At 42.5% G+C, this 23,039-nt stretch overlaps 1 protein-coding gene across 5 annotated transcripts in view; it reads right to left on the bottom strand.

Moving 5' to 3' along the window:
* The window catches only part of PHACTR1 (phosphatase and actin regulator 1), a 313,352-nt gene that overhangs the window by 56,627 nt on the left and 233,686 nt on the right, over nt 1-23,039 (bottom strand). For 4 of the 5 annotated variants that reach the window (XM_054818209.1, XM_054818208.1, XM_054818210.1 and 1 more), the window contains 4 exons: nt 19,679-19,759; nt 12,554-12,739; nt 11,332-11,538; nt 1,333-1,663 (listed from right to left, as the gene is read on the bottom strand). In XM_054818209.1, the coding sequence (XP_054674184.1) occupies nt 1,333-1,663; nt 11,332-11,538; nt 12,554-12,739; nt 19,679-19,759 (805 nt within the window). The remainder of the gene's footprint in view (nt 1-1,332; nt 1,664-11,331; nt 11,539-12,553; nt 12,740-19,678; nt 19,760-23,039) is intronic. The other variant, XM_054818211.1, reaches the window with a different exon arrangement.

Below are 23,039 nucleotides of genomic sequence, written 5' to 3'. Positions count from 1 at the left end.
CGACCTTTGGAGTGGCGCAGATGCATCTGACCAGCTCTGCCGGCAATGTGACAGGTAGCTGGGTAGTCACTGGGCACAAAGGAGAATGTGGATGTTTTTTCCAATGCTACCACTACAGCCCTTTTACTGATGGGAAGAGGAGCCTCCCTCATAGCTTTAACAGTTTTCCCCCAGCAGAGATTTATCCTATGCTGCAGAAACATCTGATATAATCACAGAAGTCTTGCTATCCTGGTACTAAAATAAGCAGGCAGTGTGGGACAGCCTCTGGTCCCCTGACTGTTTTCCATGCAGTAAGGAGAATCTGCCATCCCTAATCGATTTTTTTTTAACAATGCACTATAATGAAGGTAACATTATCACAACGACGTGTTGGGGCAAATCATTAGGCATTTTGTCTATTAGACCAAATATTTTGACTTCCTGTCTAAGAGAAGGATGCTCTGATGCTCCTAGAACAAGCTGGCTGCAAAGCTGCCCTTGGTACTAAATAGAACATGTCATTTTTTGGACTACCTTCCCTAGTCTGGGACTTGCTCAATTTTCCTCTACAAGATGAAATAAATTTTCCAAAGCTTGCTGATCTTGCAGTCTATGAGGACAGCTTGCATTTATACAACATGCTTCACTTAGACTATTTGAAGCAGCGTTCAGAGATAGCCACAAGTGACAGTAATAGAAAACAGCCCCAAGGTTGGTAAGGTCCTTCTGATCAAATGTACCACCTTCCTCCAGATGCAAATGGCTAAGGTAGCTGCTGTGGAATGGGTTAAATACTTATTTTAAGATCAAATGTATAACTTAATTTAAAGTAATTGAAATACTCTATTAAAATCCCTTCGAGTGACTTCTAGGATGTCCTCTGGTTATTTCGAGCTAACTGGCAATACTAATCGGATGTCCTGGTTAAGTGGCACATTTGGCTTTTATTGCTCTTTTCTGAATCTTCCACTTCCTCTCCTTTTTTCTTTTTCTTTTTTTTTTTTTGCAATCCTCCATATAACCAGAGATTTAGAGTTATACACTCTGCAGTATATACTGCCATCCAGGCATGTCCTGTTAACATCTTCTCCACTGGCTGTATTATTTAGGTCCTTGCACAGAACAACAGGGTTCAGGATATTTGGTCTTTTTCTCCGTTTTGCCACAAACCTGTCAAACAAGCCTGGAAAGGCTCTTTCCCCATCTCTCTTTCTCCAGCAGTGACTGCCCTGAAGTTGTTAAACCCCCAGAGGGGAGACCTCATTCACGTACTAGCAACATAACTCAAGTGGTGATATGGATACTGAGGTTAGCAGGAAACAGTGCACATCAACATGTAATTTTAATTACCTTTCTAGCCTTTGCATGGTCATGGCTAGCGTTTTGTTCAGTTCCTCTATCATCCGGCACCCTGAAGGGTGAATGGGCAACGTGCTGGACCCAGAAGGCAGGTGCTGGCTGTGGCTGCCATACTGGAGCTGGTGCTGGTGAGCTGCTAACTGGGATGGCAGGACAGTGTGATGGTGCTGGGTCAAAGGCTGCTGGGAGCTCTTCTGCGTGGAATAGGATGAGAGAGAGAGGTCTGGCCCCCCTAAAGGCATGCAAATCATGACTTTCTTTGGAGGTAGTGGAGGTGACAGCTTAACTGGCATACAAGGCAGTTTCACAGGAGCGCCAGGATCTAAAACAGAAGAAAGAGAGGCCCTAGTGTTAATTCCCATGTCAGTAAGATGGAGATCAGAGTATCTGCATGTGCGAGCAGGTACTGAGGTTGCTAGTCAACACGGGAGTGTTGCACCCCTTCCCTGCTGCGACAGCCAATCCTGCATAGCGTGCGCTCGGCACTGTCTTCAGAAAAAATACTGTTGTTTTGCAGCATTTCCGAGTGTCACCAAAAAACATCCCAGGGCTGTGCATGCCCCTTAATAAACACGTTAAGCAACGCTTAACAAGGCTTGTGGTGCATTTTGATGCTTTAAAGCCTTAATCCTCTAAAACAGCGCTGTGAGGTAAGCGCGATGTCTCCCGCTCAACAGGCACGCAAAGAGGGGGAGAGCGATTCGGTGTCTGAAGTTACAAGATGACTCACCACCATCACTGCTGGAGCAAAAGCTCAGGGACTCCTGATCCTTCTCAGCCACTGCAGTGCAAGTACTACAAGTCACATTTCTTACAGCTTTGTAATGTGCAAAACATCTGGTGTTAAAAATTACATTACAGGGCAAGAGAGAAAAGAAATAGGGCTTGAATACTGAACAGGAGTGGTCTGGAAAAATGAAGGGTATGGGAGGAGAAAATGATAAAGGGCAGAAGATTGTTAGGATTAATGTATTCTTTTACAGAAGACTAGGCAGGCACTTGTCTCTGGGCTTATGCACTGAATTTTAACCTTTTTAACTCGAGGCATGTTCCTTGAATCACACAGTTGACCTGCCAGGCAAAGACTCCCCTGACTTCCATGGGAAATCAATGAAAGGTCCACAAGCAAATCTCTCTGCCCAGACTCAACTGCACAACGCAGATTTTTGGAGTTGCACTGTGAAATGTTTTCAGAAGGGAGAAGAAGTTAATGGGAAGGCTTGTAGTTCCCAAGATGGGTGTAGGAAATGGCCACCACATATGCTAAGAGCAAAACTGAAAGCAAATATATATGCTGTGAGCTGCAACTATGAGTTTGTGTTTAGCAGGAAGGCCATGCCCTTTCCAGCCTGGAATAAAACAGACATTTGGCTCTGCAATGCAGCTCTGTGGGCAAGGTTTGCATGCTCTTTGACCTTTTGTTGCTTCAGCTCACTCTTCTTGCTGTAACATGGTAAAGGAACTGAAGGTTTAGAATCTTCTTTTGACCTGAGAAAGCTTGGGAGTGAGATGTTGCCCTCCAGGTTTCAAAGGTCATCACCCTCCTCAGCGATATCAGATTTCTAAAGTCCTTTTCCAGATGGTTCTTTATAGCATTAACTATCCTTCTCCTTGCCCCCTTTATTCCCTCCTCCCTCCTGGCCTATTCTGGGTATTGCCTGTATTAGTATCCGTATCTACTAGCCAGGGTGCACAAGGTCGATACTAGGACTTCCAAGCACTAACACTTCTTGAAAATTATTAAGGACAGCAATGTGGAAAACGAGCATGCATTGGGCCAAGCTCAGATATGACATTAGACTTTTTTTAGTGCTAGTTGTAGCTTCATTGCATCCACAGTATCCACTTGATACTAGTGTTTTTACTATGCTAGGAACAACACACTGACAGCAAGTCTTCCCGTTCTTCAAAGGGCTTGTAGGTTAAAGACATAGGAGAGGCAAAGAGTGCGCAAAGATGAAATAGAGGCATGGAGAGAGTAGAACTCAAGTCTTTTGGCTTTCAATGCAATATCATATCCACTTGACATGTCTCTGGAAAGCAAAAATTTTTCTGAGGGCTCCACCAAAGCTGAAATCTAACTCATGGGATTGCCAAACTACAGGGCACTGTCCTTTCCTCTAAAGTAGACTGGCTTCTGTACAGTGGAAAAAAAATACTTTTAGAATTTTCTATTCAAGCACACAAAGGTCTCCAAGTTACTGTGTTTTTCTTACATACATGTTATCTGTATATATTTCTTCTTTGTATCCTGCATAAAAGAACACACCATCTTCAATAAAAGGTAAATAACAAAGAGTAAAGACTAAATTGTATAGAGCCCTGAGAATAAGGTTCCTATGGGACTTGTAGTAACAAAGTGTTTTCATACATTTGTGCTCCAGGGAATTTCACTTCTGAACCTGGTCCTGAATTACAAAGACTACACTGAGATCTGCCTTCCATTTTGAAAAGTGCAGGCTTGACTGTTGGTTTTAGATCCTTTTCTGCTGTATCTCAATTAATGTCTTCATCTGACAGTACCTGTGCCCCACCACTCTGTGTATGATGTGATGATCCTTAATGGTGAATTCAGAGACATCCCAAATGCAGGCATCTCTTGCTTCAGACAAAAGAACAACTGGAAGCATCAACTGGATTTGCTGCCTTCTGTGATCCTGAAGATTAGAGCAATATTGTATGTTGGGAGTGAGTATAACGTGCCAAATGGTTCAGGTATACAGCAAACTGGAATCCTTCCATCTTTGTTCTAAAATATAGTGAAAATTTATTTTCCTTTCTCATGCAGGCATTCATTTTGTAGAGTTGTACAGAGGCACTGCAACTTTGAAGTTGCATGAGAGAACAAGTCTAGCTTCATTATCCCAAGTAACCACATACTCCATCATGAATCAGATGTGCATACTCTGGTTTCCACTCTTCACAACAAAGGTATGGACCTTTAGTTTCCACCTAAATTTAAAGAAATCCTTCACATCAACATGTTTTCAGTTGTATCTGGACACATGTCAAAAATCTTGTCCATCATTTTTTACATAAGGCTTTATTCAGACTGCCTGTGTTTCACCCAAGTTCTTGAGCCTGTCTGAACATGGCCATAATACCTAAATAGAACCTTGAAAATGAACCAGAGGCATTAAATCTACCTGTCTGCCCTTCACCTTTGGGAGAATTCTACTTGTCTGTTAAAAAAAAAAATGGCTAAAAGGAGAATGACTGCAATTGGAGGAGAGTTCAATCCATTCACTCGGAAACGTAGCAGTATATCTTCACCGACATCAGTAACGGAGACCTTGTACTGCAAGTTTTACTGTGTGGTCAGATCAGTGAGTGTGCTGAACAAATGAGGCCTCGCTCAAATCCATGGGCTCCAGGCACGCTGTTGGAAGCTGCGCTACCATCATCTGGCGTAAATGAGAGAACTGGAGTCCCTGCGTGTAAGAGTGAGATGACTGCGTTTTACAGTTCATTCCTATGTTTTAATTTCACAAGGTAGGTGATGTATGAACCAGGGGTGGAAACAGTTATTGTCTCCAGCATGGAATATCCATCAGACATGGACATCTGTAGATGAACAAGGAACTTGACAGTGGAAATATGAACAAGGAGTCTGTGAGAAGTGTCTTCTCAGTGGAACATTACCAATGTCTTAAATCATTGCGCAAAGCACTCATGTGATAGAAGAGAAGCAAACTGCGTGAAGCCAGGTGTGCAAGTCTGATTAATCTCTTTTGGCTCAGGTTCTTCATGCTCAAGAGAATAATGAGCAATTTTGCAAGATGTTGGTTCCCAGCAGGGTTGTGACCACTCAGCACTGTGCATGGTTAAGTAATAACTGTGCCAGAATTAATGAAAGAGATGTTAGACATAGAAACTTTCCCACTGTTGATGACAATAAATTACTTAAAAGACAGTTGTCAATGCCACGATATTTGGTGCACATCAGAGCTATGACAAACAGGTCAGCCCTTACCCCTTCCATATAGATCACTTTGCTAATACCTATAGTTGCTGCATTTCCTCTTGGGTTTTTCAGGAGATAAATATACTTTTATTCACTGCTCAGAAGGTCTGCCCATGTATGGTTCTTCTGATGTGTTTGTGGTACACTGAAGCTGTGCACTAACTACACCAAGTCTGATGCTTCCCAGCCGCTGAACATGGCTGGAGAGTTGGTGTTGGTCAGCACATGTTGCAGATACACCTGTTGCACATGGAGTGCTAGGAAGTTCTGGATGTATGGCAGCAAATAGTGCTCCAGCATGGCTACTAGAAAAGCTCATTAAAATCCTCCCCCAGCACAACTACTGCATAGAGTAAGAGGGCATGCCTGGTAATCCTGGGCTTGTGGCAGAGCTGGCTGCGTTTGCTATCCTGCCAGTGGGGGAAAAGCTCTTTCTTGATTCCTTGTGATGCCAAACAGGAGCCAGCAATGTACCCTGACAGCAAGGAAGGCCAACAGCCTCCTGGGCTATATGAGTAGAAGCACAGCCAGGAAATCAAGGGATTATTCATCTTCTATTCAGCACTCCTTGGACTGTATCTACATTACTGTGTCAAAGACAGGAAAAGACATCAAAAACCTATAATGAGTTGAGCAGAGGGCCACTGTGATGGTTTAGGGCTGGAGCACCTGACCTGTGAGGAGAAGCTGAGGGACCGGGGGCTTGTTCAGCCTGCAGAAGAAATAGGTTGTGGGGCAGGGGGAACCTAACAGCAGCACTCCATGAGGAGGTTATTAACAAGGTGCAGTCACACCTCATAGTTGTTGCATGGTAGGAGGAGGAGACAAAAGAGGTTCTGGACTGGACTATATGGAAAACATTTTCCCCCATGAGAAGAGCCCAACAGTGGAACAGGTTTGCCCTGACAGGTTGTGTAGTCGGCATCCTTTGAGGTTTTCAAGACCCGGCTGGACAAAGCCCTGAGCAATGAGGTCTGATCCCATAGCTGGCCCTGCTTTGAACAGGAGGTTGGACTAGAGACTTCCTGAGGTTCCTTCCCACCTGAATGACCTTATACCATGACCTTTGTTGTACTATATACAACTAGAAGTAACACAACTCATCATAAAGTAAACAAGTTACTCTTTAAATTCCATCCAAGTAATTAATTCTTTAAAGTAATGTGCAAAAAAAAAAAAGGTGAAAAAACCAGCATGACCTGTTGAGGGAGCTCCACAGGGGAAATGAGGTGATGTGCTTGATATTTGCTGGTAGCATCTGGACAAGTAGCTTTCACTTTTTCAGGTCTTTGTTCTGGGAATCACTTGAGTCTGAACAATGGGAGTCTCTTTTCCTCTTTCAGTGAGTTTTTTGAGCAGATTCATAAAGAAAAGTTTAAAACTGTTCTGAAAGATCTGCCATGCATCTCCTGCTGACTACAGCAAGATCTGCAGCCATGTCTTCAGGGAAATTTGAGACTGAAATTCTTTGCTGTTCTTCTGTGCTATGTATGCATCCAATGTTCAAGTTGAATTTGGAGAACACAAGCAAAGCGTGCTTAGTCTAAAGTTTGAAAAGTACAGCGCTCTGCATGAAATCCCATGCAGTGCCTTGAAGAAGGTTTAAAAGATGAGAAGATTTCCTGCTGCCCATACGTGCTAGGTACTCCCCTCCAGTGTGGCAGGCAGAGGAAGTGTGGACAGAGCAACTGCATCAAGGTCCACTTTCTCATGAGAGCCTGGGAGTGCTGGTGAAGGAGAGCTGCTTTTGCTCTGCTGCTTCAAAAAGCACATAGTGAAAAGAGAATTGTCCATCGCCCCCACGTGAAGGTAGCCTGTCTTCATGAACGTAGCCTGCCAGAGCAGGCAGCAGGAGGTAACGTCACAGAGGAAGAAGCTTGTGGATAACATCTTGGGCTCATCTACAGAGGAGCCTTCTGAGACACATGTGACTGTTGCGTTACAAAATACTGCAGAGAATATTTATTGGATAAATTGTAGTTGTAAATACTTTTATAATGTCGTAACTAACAACCAGATGTGTCGTGGCCATGCAGCAGGACACCAGGCATCCGTGTTCTCAAACCTCATCCCTGGCTTGTCTGCATTATGAGAAGTAACTTTTGGGGACTTGTAACATTTCCTACCCTGTTACATGTTTCCCTCTAATTATGAATTAGTTCTTACTGTACAGAGACATAACTAGAAAGCACAGTCTCAGAACTAAAAATATGCTATGCCTCTCAAATCTTGAATGAAGAAAGCAAGAGAATGCAAAAGGTTTTTCAAAGCTTAAATACAATAGCTGAGCAGCCAGATACAACCAAGGTTACATCCTACTGTAATATTAGGCTAACTTTGGGCTCAAATACAGTCAGGTGTTGCTGAGATACCAGCTTAGTGGCATATATTTTGTTCTCTGGTGTTTTAGGGGACTTTATTGGTTACTGGTGATTCAGTTGTTTGAATGGAAAATATCTAATTAATTTCAGAAAACATTATCCATGCTGGTGAGAAGTAACAGCTTAATGAATCAAGACCAAAAGGAGCTTTACACCACTGAGGTATGCTGTCTATCAAATTAGCTATGACCAGTCTTCTTGTCACTTTTGGCCATTAAAGATTTTATGATAATCCAGGGACTTTACCCCAGCAGTCCAATTAAATTTGGTCCCAGGTGATTATTTCAGCTCCTCCTACATTTTCAACAAAGGGGGCTGCAAGTGTTGTCCTTAAACGCCTGAGTTCTGCATGCAGATAATGGAGAATTAAAATGATGAAAGAAATTCTGTCCATGAACGTTGCCTAATAATAATCCTATCTGAAAACCAGTGAGAGATTCAACAGGAGGTGACAGGCCAACAGCAAAGGCAGAGCAGTGAAACAACGGTATCAAAAGAGTTAAGGATCATGTTCTTCTCCTAGGGTTGCCTGTCTTCTAGGGCAGCGTGGGCATTTCCACACCCAGTGCTGTGATAGGGACGTTCCCTGTGGAGGCAGCATCATCAAGAGCATGGGCGATGGCGTGAGGCAAAGCACGGAGCATCTTCTGCAGCGGCGGTGGCACCACTCCCAGTGCCTGCTCTGCAGTCTGCTCTTGGCTCTGTCCTGGCCGCACAGTACCTCAGCCTTGAGAAGAAGCATGCCAAGGCTGTGTGATTTGTGTTTGCTAGAGGCAATTCTCTCTTCCTGTCACCTTTAAAAGGGATTTTTTCTTTTCATTCTCCCCAAAATTTAATGTGCTTTTACATGTTTATTTTAGGCCTGCTCTTTCATGTGCATTTCTTATCGAGGGGAAGGCCAATCTTTGTCTTGGCACAGGCAGATAGATGTTTGAGCTGGTTCACAAATGCTTTCAGAGGTGAGGAATGTTTCTTTTCCATTTCTAAAACCTGTATTAAGTCCTTTGCCAAACCTGCAAGTCAGTCTTCATGCCTTTATTGAAGAACTTTGGGATAAGTTCACAGCAAGAAGGTGGTTGGACTCAGAGGATGCTTTTCTTTCCTCAAGTTTTGTATTTAAATATTTCTCCTTTTTTTTTTTGTTTTTTGCTGCTGACCATGCCTGTAGAGATTTTATAATATATGTTTGTATAAAACATGTTTCTATTAAATAAATATACATATGTACATGTACACATATAGATATATTTTAAGACAGAAGTTGAGACACTTCTGCATTTTCAGATGTGTACCTGAACCCTTCATAAGATCACTTCTTCCCTCACAGTCTTCTCGAACAGAGCTACCAGACCATTAAACCACTGTCACTCTCCATTAGCCAAGCCCAGTGTTTTAATTTGTCCTTCAACCTTCTAACAAAATCTTCAGTAGAAAAATAGGTATGCAACAAGAGCAGAAATGTCTTCACCTCAAACACCAGAATTCAGATTTTTCTTGTTTTCTCACACACAAGCTGAGGATGTCTCTGGAGTAATTAGTAAAAGAATAGCATTAATTCTGCTTCTCACTGATGAGGGTGCTTCATTAGGATTGATTGCTCATTTCCAAAGATTATACAAGGCTAAAATAATTACCAGTGGAGAACACAAGGCACTCAACAACATGTATATCTTTTAGACCACCAAAGTAAACAGACCCTTAAGAATAAGTTTAATACTTTTATTTATAAGGTATGTATAAATGAGGCTTTCAGTTCCACTAGGAATAACTGTCAGTTAAATTAGGGCCCCATGAGGGATCTGAATCCCTGTTCCTTTTCCTTGAGGGTTCTGTATATGCATGTACAAGAGGCTTTCTGTATGCACATACAGGAGTTTATTTAGCACTGGATGAGAGACCACTAAAGGCCACCACAAAGTAAGAGAAGTCACAGTTCTGTTTCACTTTCATTGGAAAGTCATCACCATCAAGCAATTGTCTTATGCTGATAGCTTGAGTCTGATTCTACTTCACACAAAATTTCCAGCTGCAAAAAACTGACACCAGAAGCCCTCATCCTTTGATTCTTCTCCTATCTCTTACAAAGAAAGGCTTATGAATGAAGGACATTTAGTGCCTGAGTTTTTTCCTATGCTATTCCTATTTTTTTATTTCTTCCATGTTGGCCTCTTTTCTGAGCAGCTTCTTGTAATTAGGACAGAGTATTATGGGAGATCATAGGAAGCTGGTTTTGTCCTCACCTGAAGCCATTAATACTGCAGCCTGGCTTTGCAGGCTGCAGAACTGCCCATTCAGTTTGTAGCATAAGGTAAAATATTAACCATTATGTCTAGATTTTGGCAGGCAAGAAAGTAAAGAGATTTCACATAAAATGAACAAAACTGTACAGAACAAAAATGTGTGGCCATCCAAACAGAAACATGAAGAGACTATGTAGAGAGATGAGAGAAAACTAGAACGTGCTCTTTCCTAATGAGCTCTTCCCTGATATATATCTTAACCTGAATAAACCAGGTATTAACTATCAGGGGAAAAAAAACCCATCTAGAATCTATTAACGTGGGCTGAGCATTTCTCACATCAGCCCTGAAAAGATCAGGGCAGCATTAACGCAAGAAGATCGACCCAGTGAGAAGACCAGTAGCTGCCCCAGCACAGAGATGCACCACACCTCATCTTGAACTCAGGATTTTGAGGTGCTGCCTCCTGGGCAGCAGCTGCAATTATGAGCAGCCTGTTCAACAGGTGCAGGCAAGGATTTAGGGAGCCTTTTTTGGTCTGTGTAAATGAAGCCATCCCTTGCTTTGCTTTGAGAGACTGGAGAGGGAAGACCCACCAATCCTCCTTCCACTTGTACCTAGAGTTTTGAATTCCGAAGAGCCTGGACACTTGGAAAACATCTGGAACACAAAAAAGGAGCCTGCATTGTCTACTGTTGCTAGCTGCCATGCAGCGAGAGATAAAGAGCAGCATAAGCTGCAGGACACCAAAATCCTGGGAGCTGCCCGTCATGAGCAGGACTCACCAGTGGGAGTGGAGTCGTCAGAGCAGGGGTGGAAAGGGGGAGCGGTGAGGCAGGCAGTGTGAGCAGGGAAGCAAAATGGCAAGAAGCCATGGGACAGAACAGCCTGCGTAAGGATCGTGGGGACAAGACAAACACATGGAAAGATAGAGGGTGTGTGTAGGGGGACCTTCCCAGATGGCAGTTGAGGGGAAAAGCAACAAAGGGCAAAAGGAGAAAGCAAAACTCTCCCCTCAACCCTCACCCCTTTTCTCATTAAAGGCATTTAAAGATATCCTAGTATTTTCCTGATACTTCCTTTCCCATCAAAGCACATCCTGCAATTTTTGTGGTGATGGTTAAGTCTTGATGAGTAAGAGTGAGGAGGGTTAGGAAACGCAGCAGCGGTCTTAGGTAATTACAGCTGAGAGGGGAAGTGCCCTGAAGCAACCTTGATGAAGTTACAGCCTGAAAATGCTTCATGATCCCTGCCCTGGGTAAAACACAGATACATTACCAGTACACACAACAACACGTGCAAACAGCATTACACAAGGAGGAAGGACACTGAGAACCTTGCTGTCAGGGCAGGCTTTTCCTATAAGGGAAATGGTGGTGGTGAGGGTCCAGGAACACCTACTTACCAGTTAAGTGGCTGGCAATCCTGGCAATAGGTTTAGGAGGCAGGGCAGGGGGCTGTTTGAGGAGGGACAACTGTTTCACTGGGGTGTCCTCATGGTCTCCAGGGAAAGCAGCAGATTTTTTTGGGGGAAGTAGCAGGACTGGCTTAGCTGTAGGATCTTGGGACAGGAGGACGCCGGATTCATTGGATGTGGGGCTCTCTTCAGACACTGGAGGACACAACCACATCATAGACGCAACAACGTTACGAGCAAAGCAGCAGCGGATACAGCCGCAGTAAGACAAGAAAAGCAGCACAGCAATGCAGATTAAGAAGGACTAATAGATTTCACTCAAACATCATATAACATAGAAAGGAGGAGAGAAAGGAGAGAAAAAAAGAAAGAGAAGGAGTAACACACATCTACACAACAGCCAAATTTCCCATTACCTCTGACAGAAGCCAGCTCCCTTATGCCAGGCTGGGACTTATTCCCACATCTCGAACACAAATCAAGCGCCTTAAAATGTCACATCTCAGACGGTCTGTCACCACATCTTGCTCAGGACCAGAAATGTTAGCAGGTGGTCTCTAAACTTGTCTGATAAATGTAAAAGCACTTCACGGGGCCTACTCCACTTCAAAGAGGCTGTGCAGGATCACAGATGAACACTTCTACCACTCACTTTTCCTCACTCGACCTTTGTTCACAACCCTCAGCATTAAATGATGCAGTAAGACGAGCTAACCCAGATGTACAGCATTGCCGTCTCCCTGCGTGGGCTGGGGAAGAAGTGCAGAGAGCCTCACCTGTGGTAGGGCAGCTGGCTGTGTCAGCTACCGAGAGCTGTGTGGTGTGAACGTCACCCAACACCACGCGGCAGCTAAAGGGCATGACGTTGTACCCTAGGGTTTAAAAATGTTGTCAGCTCTCTGCTCTAGAGCTCATTGGCACAGCTGAGATGTAGCCAGAGAGTCAGAAATCTACTCTTAAATGTTCACAAAGTGCAGGGACTTTGCCTTACTCACAAAGAGGTTACTTGTGTAGAAGTAGAGGTTACTTCTACGCCAAGTCAGTCAAAATTTCTCATGAGTATCCAGTGACCATCTGTATGCTGTCACCTCCACCAGAAGACCTTTGTCTTCGACAAGGATTTCTCAGGGATAGATACCAAATGTTAGAAGTCAAAAACTTGTTTCGAACAGCTTTGAGTACCTACATCGTAATGTAAACAAGATGTTACCTGTCCTGTCCATGATCTCTGTGGTTGGGAGCACCTCGTATGAGCAGGGTTCCCCAGATGCTGGACCTGACTCCAGTTCTGCTAGGGCTGGCAAGGATACCTGGCTGGAGCTCAACACTTGCCCGGAGCCCAGAGGCTGCCCATTCTCCAAAGCTCCTTCTTCATTTGGTATGGAAAGTTCCCCATCTGTTCATAGTTGGAGGAAAGCAGAATGACAACAGAAGACACATAAATAAGATACAGAAAGAATTTAAAATGAAATCTGCTATCTCCATTAGCTTGCTTGCAAATGAGGAAGCTGAACTGAGATCTTGTATGCGTACAGAAGACACAGGGATAAGGATCAAAACAATATGGTTTGTATCTCAAAAATACAACTTGTGTACAGCAACTTTTGGAGATGTCTGACTGTGATGTTCTGTCCACAACAGTTTCACAGAAGTCTGATGGCATTCCACTTGCCTTACAGGGTTATTAAGATTTGGGAAAGATCTGTCAAATATCTGTGTTGATCCTTTGCTTACCCTAGGATGGTCACTGTGATCCTTGGTCTAAGATGGACGGTTCCTGACCATCCTCCACCCATGGGGCCATGCAGCCCCACCCAGGGCCACAAAATCTGTTTTCCTCCTGTCTCTGTTAAAGCTGGGAAGTCAGGAATGAGAATGGGCTGGAACTGAAGCTACGGAGTTTTCTTAAAGAATACTAATATACAGTATATAATTTATAATATTTTAATAAGAAGAATTATTCTCTTCCCATACACCAATTTTTATGCTATAAGGGAGACAAGCCAAATCACAGCAGTACATCCCTATTTTACACACAAATAAAAATGTTACAGCTCCCAGCATCAAGATTTTAAGTAAGGGAGGGAATAATTTTTAGAGTCACCTCGTGTAAGGTCTTGATACTGGGATATGACAGATTCCATTTATAAAGCCTGTTTTTAAAGTTATTAATACTATCTCCTCTATCTGAGCAAAATTTCTGTAACAGCAGCTGGTAGTTTCTTTCCTATCAAACATGACTTCACATTAGAAATAATAAAGAACAGAAGTGAGGGATCAGATCATTCCCTATGGTGCCAACCCGCACGATTTTTATCTCAGAACTTGTTACGCACAGCACTCCGCTACCTGGAGGCAATGACTACATGGATATCTCAATTACAATTTTATAAAGGAAAGTGTTCAGCCTCTACAGTTATGAGGCGAAGCCTGAAAATATAACCGGAATGTGACCTGTAAGGTTAAAAACCAGCAGGCAAATAAATGGAGCCTAATTTTACTATGCATTTAAATTATTTCTTTTTTAAGTCAAACTCAGGATTTCAGGATCTGGTTCTTGATTTTTGGGCACCTCTGATTAGCCATACTACTGCTGAATGTACTGAGCAGAGATCGTTCAAGTTAGTGCACATTCTCCCCTCACAGGGCTAAGATATGCAAAACACTTTGGAAAACAATACTGAAGAGAAAAAAAATTGTCTCACTTAAGCATCAGGACACAGCAACTAAGAAGTCTGAAATTACATTAACTGTTAAGTATTCAGAATTATACTTCAGATGGTTTCCTGCTTATTTTGGAATTATTAGAAATACCAAGGTCTTGACTTTCTTGGTTTTGTTGGAGGCTTTCTGAAGACCTCAAGAGCTATTATAGCGCACAGCCACATCATACTAGACTGAAACCCGACCCACGGCTTTCAGAGCAATCAACTGAGCTGGATAAAAGGTGGCAACATTAATCAAACCTGAAGGTTTTGGCCAATTGTTCGCAGCACAGTCTCCTTCTAACTGCTGTGGTCATTCAATACAAACCCATTTATTTCCCTAGGCAGCAAAAATCAAACAACAGTTCAGCCAGTATTTAAGCTCAATGTTTTTCGACTTAGCTGTTTGGGTGGAAATGCTGTGTATTCTGAGCTTGCTCTGTCTCCCTTTGATAAACACACACCTGTACATGCGTTTGGGATAGGGGCTGCTGTTGTCTCATGACATACCTGGTTTCATGAAAAAGCATAACTGTTTCTTATGCAGAGCAACTCTTTCTTGAATGAAAGGCAGTGATGTCCAGCAATATTCACTAATTCAGTGCAGGACTAAATTTGACCGTAACTGTGAGCAGACAAAAAGTATGCATGGGAAAACCAGTAACATTTAGGTTTTGGAGGGATGTCTGCACATTTTTAATGAAGTGGGATGCCTATCGTAACATTCTGACCACCTTGAAACCTTACTGTCTTAAATGCACCTTGCACTTCCCAAGGTATATTCAGCATGGTTTAAGAAGATAGCATTCAAATGACCCGCTGAAGGTTTATGATTGCAAAAAAGTAGAACGTGAGATAAAATTTTGGCTTTTGCTTTTTGTCACAACAACAAGCAGGACAGCTTTCTGTACGGACAGCATAACCTCTTTTAATCTTCCCTCTGAATACCTCCAGTCTTCATTTAGACTCTCAAACTTGTCCTTGGATTTGACTGAAATCACCAGACATGACAGAGAATCATGACTGAAATATATACCCTAAATCTGATCTCGCTTAAAGGAGAGCTACTTGGGGAGCAGCTCAAGTACAGCAAACAGATCAAAGATGCGGATAAAATGATTTGTAGAGTGAAGAATATCTTAGTGTGAATTAATCCTGGATCAGAGACATGCTTGACAACCAGATATAAAAGGCAAATTAGTTATTATTTTTAAATACTAAAAGCTACTCTGGTTAGCTGACACACAAATGAAAAGAATGCTGGTGATGCAATTATTACATATACATGGATGAATTGATTAGTCTTCAGGAACCAGCTATGAGTTTAAAGTTAATTTTGCACAGTGATAACATATATAATCCTTTGTTCTCACATTCGTTATATCTTTTGCTGTGTCTTCCCAGAGCCTGCTGCTACTTAGTGGAGAATGACTCCCTCTGAATGCATGCGCTTTGATAATGGTGGCTGAGTGTGAATCTGGATGGGACCAGAGAGAATAGCTTGACCTCTGCAGCAACAGGGGCACTTGAAGGCTGCTCTTCTGTTGCTGCGGAGGCTCCCCATACCTGAAGTCACTGAAGAAACATGACCTCAGAGGAAGCTCTCTGATGCAGAGGACTCTACCCAGACACTTTGATTCACCTTAGCATGTGAAAATAACAGCATAGGGCGAAGGCCCAGAAATGCATAGATGATATGTTCAAAACATGTGGCCCCTAAGCATGGTTTGTACTCCTGAACTCACCTGCTATTTGCACTTTCAGGTACTTTTTAAAAATTGCCTGGTGCGAAGCAGCCCGCAGTGCATCATGCTGACTGACACAGGCCAGTCCTTTTGATGTTCTTTATGTCGGAGCTCTGCCTACCCTCTCACCGTGTCCTTTCACTCTGAACACCTGCGCTCCTGCGCTCCTTCCACAGACAAATGGCTACGGAAGTCAAAATGACGAGGAGAGTTTGAAATGGGTTATTTTCCACTATGGGTTGTCTCCTTCAGTACTCGCCTGCTCTCAAGCAAGACTATCCCGGCAAGCATTCTCGATGGCAAAGGCTAGCAAGGGCAGAGAAAAATTCAAGTCCTTCTGTTCCATGGCCCCTATGGGCTAGGGGATGGAAAACTGAGTGTTTGTTCTTGTATGCGGTCAAGACCTGTCCCCAAGCCTGTTTCCTAGCCTTGGTGGCTACCTTAGCACAGTGGCTAGGATGCCCCTTAACTTCAGTCCCTAAGCAGATCCCTGATTTTGTGGGATCCTATGGAGTTTGAGACAGGTTGACATATGGATGTCCTCCTTGCTTCTAGAGGAGTTTAGAACTTTTCAACATATGATTTCACTGCAGCTCTCCGGTGGCTGCCACACCTTCCTCCTTGCTGCATTACCAAAGCCACTTCTTCAAACTTATGCTCTCATACTGCCACAAAACTTGTCTTAGCACGTAAGTGCAACATGTCCAAATCCTGTCAGGATTCAGGTAACCTGAAATTTAGGTTCCATCATTTTGATTAGATAGAGAGTATAAAAATATAAAAGTACAAAAGATGAAGACTGCCCATGCTTCTCTGAAGAATCATTGCCTCTGAAGCAAGCAATAAATACACATTCATATTCAGAAATTTCTCACTATAGGCAATCTTATCTATGTTCAGATAAAAGAAGAAGTATGAAAATACTACAAGCAGATTTAATTCCTTGACCGTCACCATGGATCAGTGGGCAATTCTAAAGACAGAAGCTTTTGGGATGGTTACACCTTCATGTGAAAATCAAAGCTGTTTATCCATCTGTAGCAACAGTAGTATAGCAAAAATGTGAGTTGTTCCAAATACTGTGGTATGTTCTGCGTTGCGGAAAGAAGGTGTATTTCTAACCTCTCGGTTAAAAAGCCTGCCCACAAACTATTAGAACAGCAGGTGCCTCATCAGCTACTCCTTCAACTTACTATTTTTCCAGAAGCACACATTATTTCAAAAAATTACAACCTCTGCCTACTTTTTCAGAAGGCTCGAGTCACAGAACCCTGGAAATGGAAGATGACAGAAACTGATTCAGTCATGAGCCTGGCCCTTGCCAAGAAAAGAGCTCTCTGCAGTTCAGTCTGGAGTGGTTTCACATGACTAGTTTAAGCGTGGGGGTCACTGAAGTGATAAAAGCATATCTTGTTTCCCAAATATAGCAGCTGGACTGCAGTGACTTTCCCATGTGTGAACTCTGTGTCTTACTGCGCTCTGCTAACTTTCACCTGCTGGATGACACAAAGTCCTCTGAAAAGCCAGCAAATCCTGAAGCAAACAGGTCAGAGTGTCATTTTAAACAGCAGGCAAACAAACTAGCTAATTCTGGTTTTTTTCAACATAGAAAATATGACAAACCCAATAATAAGCACATCATTGCAAGCTCCAGAATTTTTGTTCTTGGGTCAGTCTGTCCGTACTAAGTTTCCTTTGATCTGTATGGATTTTTTGAAGAAAGAAAAAGGCAAAATTACTCACAGGCTGATTCTGTCTGTTTTGTCCACCTCTTCAGAAAGGGAGACAAAGAGATTTAACATTATGGCTACACCTATTGTCTGTGCAAGATGCCTCTTGGCACGGAAGGTGTTACCATCATCAAATAAAGCCTTCTGCTATGAAGTGCTAAAGTCTGCTGTGCTTTCTTGAAGAACTAGAGGTTTCCTAACAGGAATTACAAGGAAAATGTTACTTCCACTTAAGGTTCACAGTGAGATATAATATCCTTTATTAGAGTCACTCCTGGATAACTATGCCACTGAAGTTTTGCTCCAGACATCTAGCCTTACTCATATCCTTGTATCATCAAAGCTACTTGACCACTGCTACTATTCTTGTGTATACCACTTTCTCCTCTGCCCTACCTCTTTCTTTCAAGGAGGGGTACCAGTTCTTAGCTTCCTGTCAGGAAATATTTCCATCAGGAAATAATGTAAGATAGCTTTTTTGCATTGTAGTTTCCCTTTTAGTGGCACCTAGCAGTGAAAAAGTCTGATGCGTCTGGTTTTTGCACTGGAAATAGGAAGTAGCAGCATGTGTTTCATACTAGTTTCTTCTGATAAGAAAAGCTGAAAAATGACTATAGAGAGGAATTAATTTCTTTTTTTCAGATGAAGACCTCCAGACAGCTTAGCATCTGCTTCACAAGATGACATAGAAGATTGCAAACTAAAGCATCATATGATGAATGGAGAAAGCTGAAACACTTTGGTAGCGATGTGGAGGGCAGGATCAGGCTGCACAGGAAAGATTTTTCCTGGGGATGCCTTTAGGTATGTGTAGGGATGGGTCAGAAACCAGCTATGATGTGTGGGATGCGAGGCAGGGATGAAGGAACGCACACCCTGGGTGGTGGTGTGACCGAAGGCTGACTTCCAAGCCGGCCAGGGTGCTGAACGTGGAGCTACGCCCTGGGCTGTGACACGCTTGGCGTAACAGCCTGGGCTGTGCCTCACTGGCTGCGGGGATGCCTGCCTCATGGCTGCGCATCCCATCTGAGCCACACTCCAAACTTCTACCAGGAGTTGTTTCTACCCTGAAGTTACATATCTAGGATGACTTCCAGCAGGTCATACTGAGAGCACAGGCAGTGTTAGTTCTAAAGGATTAGAAACATCTAAAATAGATAATGGGTAAAAACTGTAAAATGTAATGACTAGCAGCGTATTTCTTTGGTTTTGCAATGTTTTTTATTTTTTTCACTTAATGAACAGTTTGGGTTAGTAAATTTTCAAATTCCCAGTAAGCTAGACTGAAAAAATAGGTAGCAGATGTACACACTCTAGCCTTTATGAAGTAGAATCTACTTCTACTATCTGTGAAAATTTAAAATGTCTACTCACTTCTAACAGGTTTTGTACTGGTATTGTTAAAGACTTTTGGACTTTGAATTAACGAGGCTTTAAAGTACATGCATAAGTTCTGTTGAAATTAAGAGGCAACTTTGGCATGTCTTTATACAATTTGCTGAATTAATTACCTTAGTTATTGACAAGAGAAGCAGCAAAACAAATAAAAGCTGCGGTTAAAGATTGACACATACGTAATAGTTGTCAAATATGTGTTGCATTACCAGTGTAAAACAATGGTGTTTGGCAAACAATGGCATTTTGCATAAATAATACATTACTAACTCAACAAATTAATTATCCTGAACAAGGAATTATTATTATTATGTCTTCCAAGCTGTTTCAAGGGAATGTGCACTGTTCTGTGCTCATCAGGATCCAAAACCTTTAAACGTTTTCCTTTTCCACGATAGTTAATCCCAGAGTGACTCAACCAGACAATGATAATGCATGCAGGCACAGACCCACTCCATCTCCCCGCAGTCTGGATGCCTCGCTGTTTTGCAGCAAGTGACTACTGCACATTGCTGTGATTTATATTTCTACTGCTTTACATTTCTGATTAGTTTTCAGTTTTATTTGCTAGGTAACTCTCACATGTATCCAACGGAGAGGGCCAGCCCACGGTGAAATCAAGAGATGTTTGAAGACCTTATTCTGCACAGTCCTGCAATTCAGGACTGTATTCCCTGTTCCTAGTGTTACAATAATGTAATATCTGGCCATAAAACTATATGGGATGTCAATTTAATGTTGTGAAAAGAAGAACACTTACCTTTATCAAAAATTTCTTTCAGCACTCCTCGTTTTATAAGCTCCTCTCTGCTTTGCCTCATTGATATTTTTCTTTCCAAAGCTGCAAGCAAAGGAGAAGCGTCAATATAAATAGAAAAGAAGAAAAATGATTGTTTTAAAAGGCTCTATGCCTTTTAAGGCATTTAAAAATGCTTTTTCTCCTCTTCAAGTCAGTGGCAAATTAGCATCTCGAAATAAAGGCTACTGGCAATCCAGAGAATCTGCCTGCTGCCATAGCGCGGCCGTTATTGACAGAAATGGCTATAGACTGACCTATCTGAGGGCACCTCTGCATTCCCGCTGCTTAATTTTGACACGTGCCCCAAGCTTTGTTGTGGAGAATTAGAGACAGCAAAGGGAGAAAAAGGCAATTAGCGCAGAAGCTGGAGAGGGAAAGGTACGAAAGGAGGCACGTGAAGGATCATGCCAATGAAAGATCCCCAGTGCCACGGTAGAGGACTGGCACTGCTGCTGTGCTGAAGCCAAGGCTTGTTTTTCACTAACTCCAGTGAGGGCAGAGCAAGGCGTTTGGGACAGTGCAGAAAAAGAGCTGTTTAATGGAGCCTTCTCCTCCCTGGCAGGGTGGGTGTTTTCCCCCAAAAAGGTGTAAATGAGGGAAACTCCATGAGAGCCACTATAATTTACACCAGGTCTGAACAGCTCGAGTCCTGTACTGGCTGCTTGGAGACCGTGGTCACTGGGGCGGCAAAAAGACAGCTAGAAATTTCATGTTTGTTTAGTTCAGCAGTAATTAAAACAATGTCCAATTAAGCAAAACACCACAAAGGACATGCATTCAGGCAAAGAGCTGAAAGCCAGCAAGCAAGGGGCGCAAGAAGTGATGTGCAGGAGTGGCTGCGACTGCGTGCGCTCTGCAAGAAACATGCCTGCGCCTGCCAAAAAAGAGGCACAGTCAAGGGCGAATCGCTTCTGCCATATGCTCCCCTATCAGACCCAGCGCAGATGCACGCACACACAAATGAACCGGGACTTAGCATCTCCAGTCTGCCCGAGGCAGATTTAAAGCAAAAGAGGCTTCAAAACCCTCTCTCCATCCCTGAAAACATGTGGGTGTAACCTTTTCCAGCACTGCATGCAGCAGTTCCCGCAGGGGCACAGTATACTTGGTGAATTAGCTATGCTTACGCAGACATACTGCACTTATTGCAACTTAACTTGCTGTGAGATACGTACAGCTTAGTATGAACAAAGGCAGCCCTGCTTCACTCTTTTCCATAGGATAAATTTAGGCTTCCTCATTTTTAAAATCAGTTTTGAACATGCATTCTTGAGGACAAAGAACATCAGTAGGTACGGTCAGTAGCTAACAAAACCCCTGGTCTCCCCTAAACACACCCCCTGAATTTCAGCATCGACCAGAATTAATGGCAGGTCCCTTTGCTGAGGCACAAAACCCCATACCCATTAACCAGCCACAGAGTACAGTTTTATTTTTGAGGCTGTTAACATAACAGCCACAGCATTTTCCAGAGTGCCTTAGCCCCATTTGAAGAAGTGCTTTAGGCACCTCACTGACTTTCAATGAAACTTCAATTTCTAAATTTCTGATAGGCTTTTGAAAAGAAATACCCAACAATCAGACTCTGGAGTCACGTTGCAGACTGCTTCCCAATCTGCCTTTTCTCTGCACTGAAGGGGCCCTGTTCTGGTAGGGTATTTAAAGCTTTTTCCCCCTTCCTCCTTAACAGCTGACCCTACTCCCTCCAAAAAAAAAAAAAAAAAAAAAAAGCCAAAACAAGCTACAGCTAACTCCCGAGCTTTCTCCCATCAAATAAATTGTTAAAACCCTGACTGACTTTAAAGAGCAATTTGGCGGCACCCAACACCTTTTCCAAGAGTAATTTTCTTTTAGTGTGAGCAGGGAACAGCACCCAGTGTGTCCAAGCTTGTTCTTCAGTGGGATATCAAATTGGGTGAAACAGCAGCAAAACAGCAGGTTTTGCATATAGACAGCAGCACTGTTCCCAAAACAAAGACACGGGCAAATACTGCTATTTCTGTACTTTACTTTAGATAGCTAAGTAACAGATTCCCATATTACATACAAAATCACTGGCACTCACCTGGGTTCACCATCTCACCTCCTGCCTAGTCAACAGCTGGCTACACAAGGTAGTAGTGCGACTACCGACTTCACGGCTAGGAAGTCCCATCACATTATTAAAGCAGTGGTAAGAAACACAGTAATTTTGTGGATTGGAGATAAGACTTCTGCAGGATTAAGTGCTAAACAAGGCTAGTAGGACATTCTGAAGAAGTGCAGGAGCACCTCTCCCAAAACTGTTGCTGGGGAAGACACTCAAGTATTGACCAAGACTTCTCAAAGCCACGGACTGTTTTTGCAGTCTAGCAGAATTTCAAAGATAGGCTATAAATTTTTGGAAGATTGTATATACACAGGCTTTTCAGATACTCCCTTTTGGTTATAATCTGCTTCTGCTCAAGAATGAAAAAAACCCACAACTTTGAAGCTCAGACTAAAACATTTTTTTCAGTTTCTAAATCCTTTCTAAGTAGGTACAGGACTTAAAGTATTAATTATTTTCCTACTAAGCCAGTTTAATTAATAAGATATTTAGAGGAAGGGCATGCTGGGCTAAGAGCAGCACTGAATGATAATAACAGATGTTATACTAAAACTATGGAACATGCTGCCTGCCTTTAATACAAATCTTCCTTCCAAACAAGTCTCATACATTTAAGTGCATAAACTGCTATGCTACTGCTGGATCGGATGGAAAAAAAATCAGAAGTGCTTAGATGCAGAACTCATTAGGATGTAACAGCCTGAACAATGAAATGTTTCACTCGGTCTGGATTTCTCTGGCAAAGATTGCCAGTTCTTTTACGAAGGATTTTCTTTTCAAGCAGAGAGCTGATACAAAATAAATTCATTCACTCTCCACTGAGAAGGGATCCATTCACAGCAGAGGATAACTAAAAACCTCCGAATTAATCCTTGATTCATGAGAACCTTGCAAATTTTGTGATGGGGAAAAATTAAATATAATTAATATTTAACAAAAGATGTATTACTTCATTGGTGATTTTCCTTGGTGATTAACCTAATTTTTTTCATTTGTACAATCTTCCAGGAGATTAGAAATAACCATTAAGCCCTCTTTATGGGGTCTACTTATGCCAGAAACTGGTTATCTTAACAAATTTACCCACTGTCCAAGAAACTGCCAGTTACTAGTTTATAGAAATGAGCCTACGTGTATTTTATGGTATATGTGTACAGATTTTGCCAGTGTGCTCTGCAGTACGCTGTTTCTTTTAAGCTCTGATGAGGAAACGGTGGGAACTGTTTTTATTAA

Source organism: Grus americana, chromosome 2 (assembly GCF_028858705.1).
Source record: "Grus americana isolate bGruAme1 chromosome 2, bGruAme1.mat, whole genome shotgun sequence".
NCBI classification, from domain to species: domain Eukaryota; kingdom Metazoa; phylum Chordata; class Aves; order Gruiformes; family Gruidae; genus Grus; species Grus americana.
Note: the sequence above shows the minus strand (reverse complement) of the source record. Positions and strands in the feature narration are given on the sequence as shown.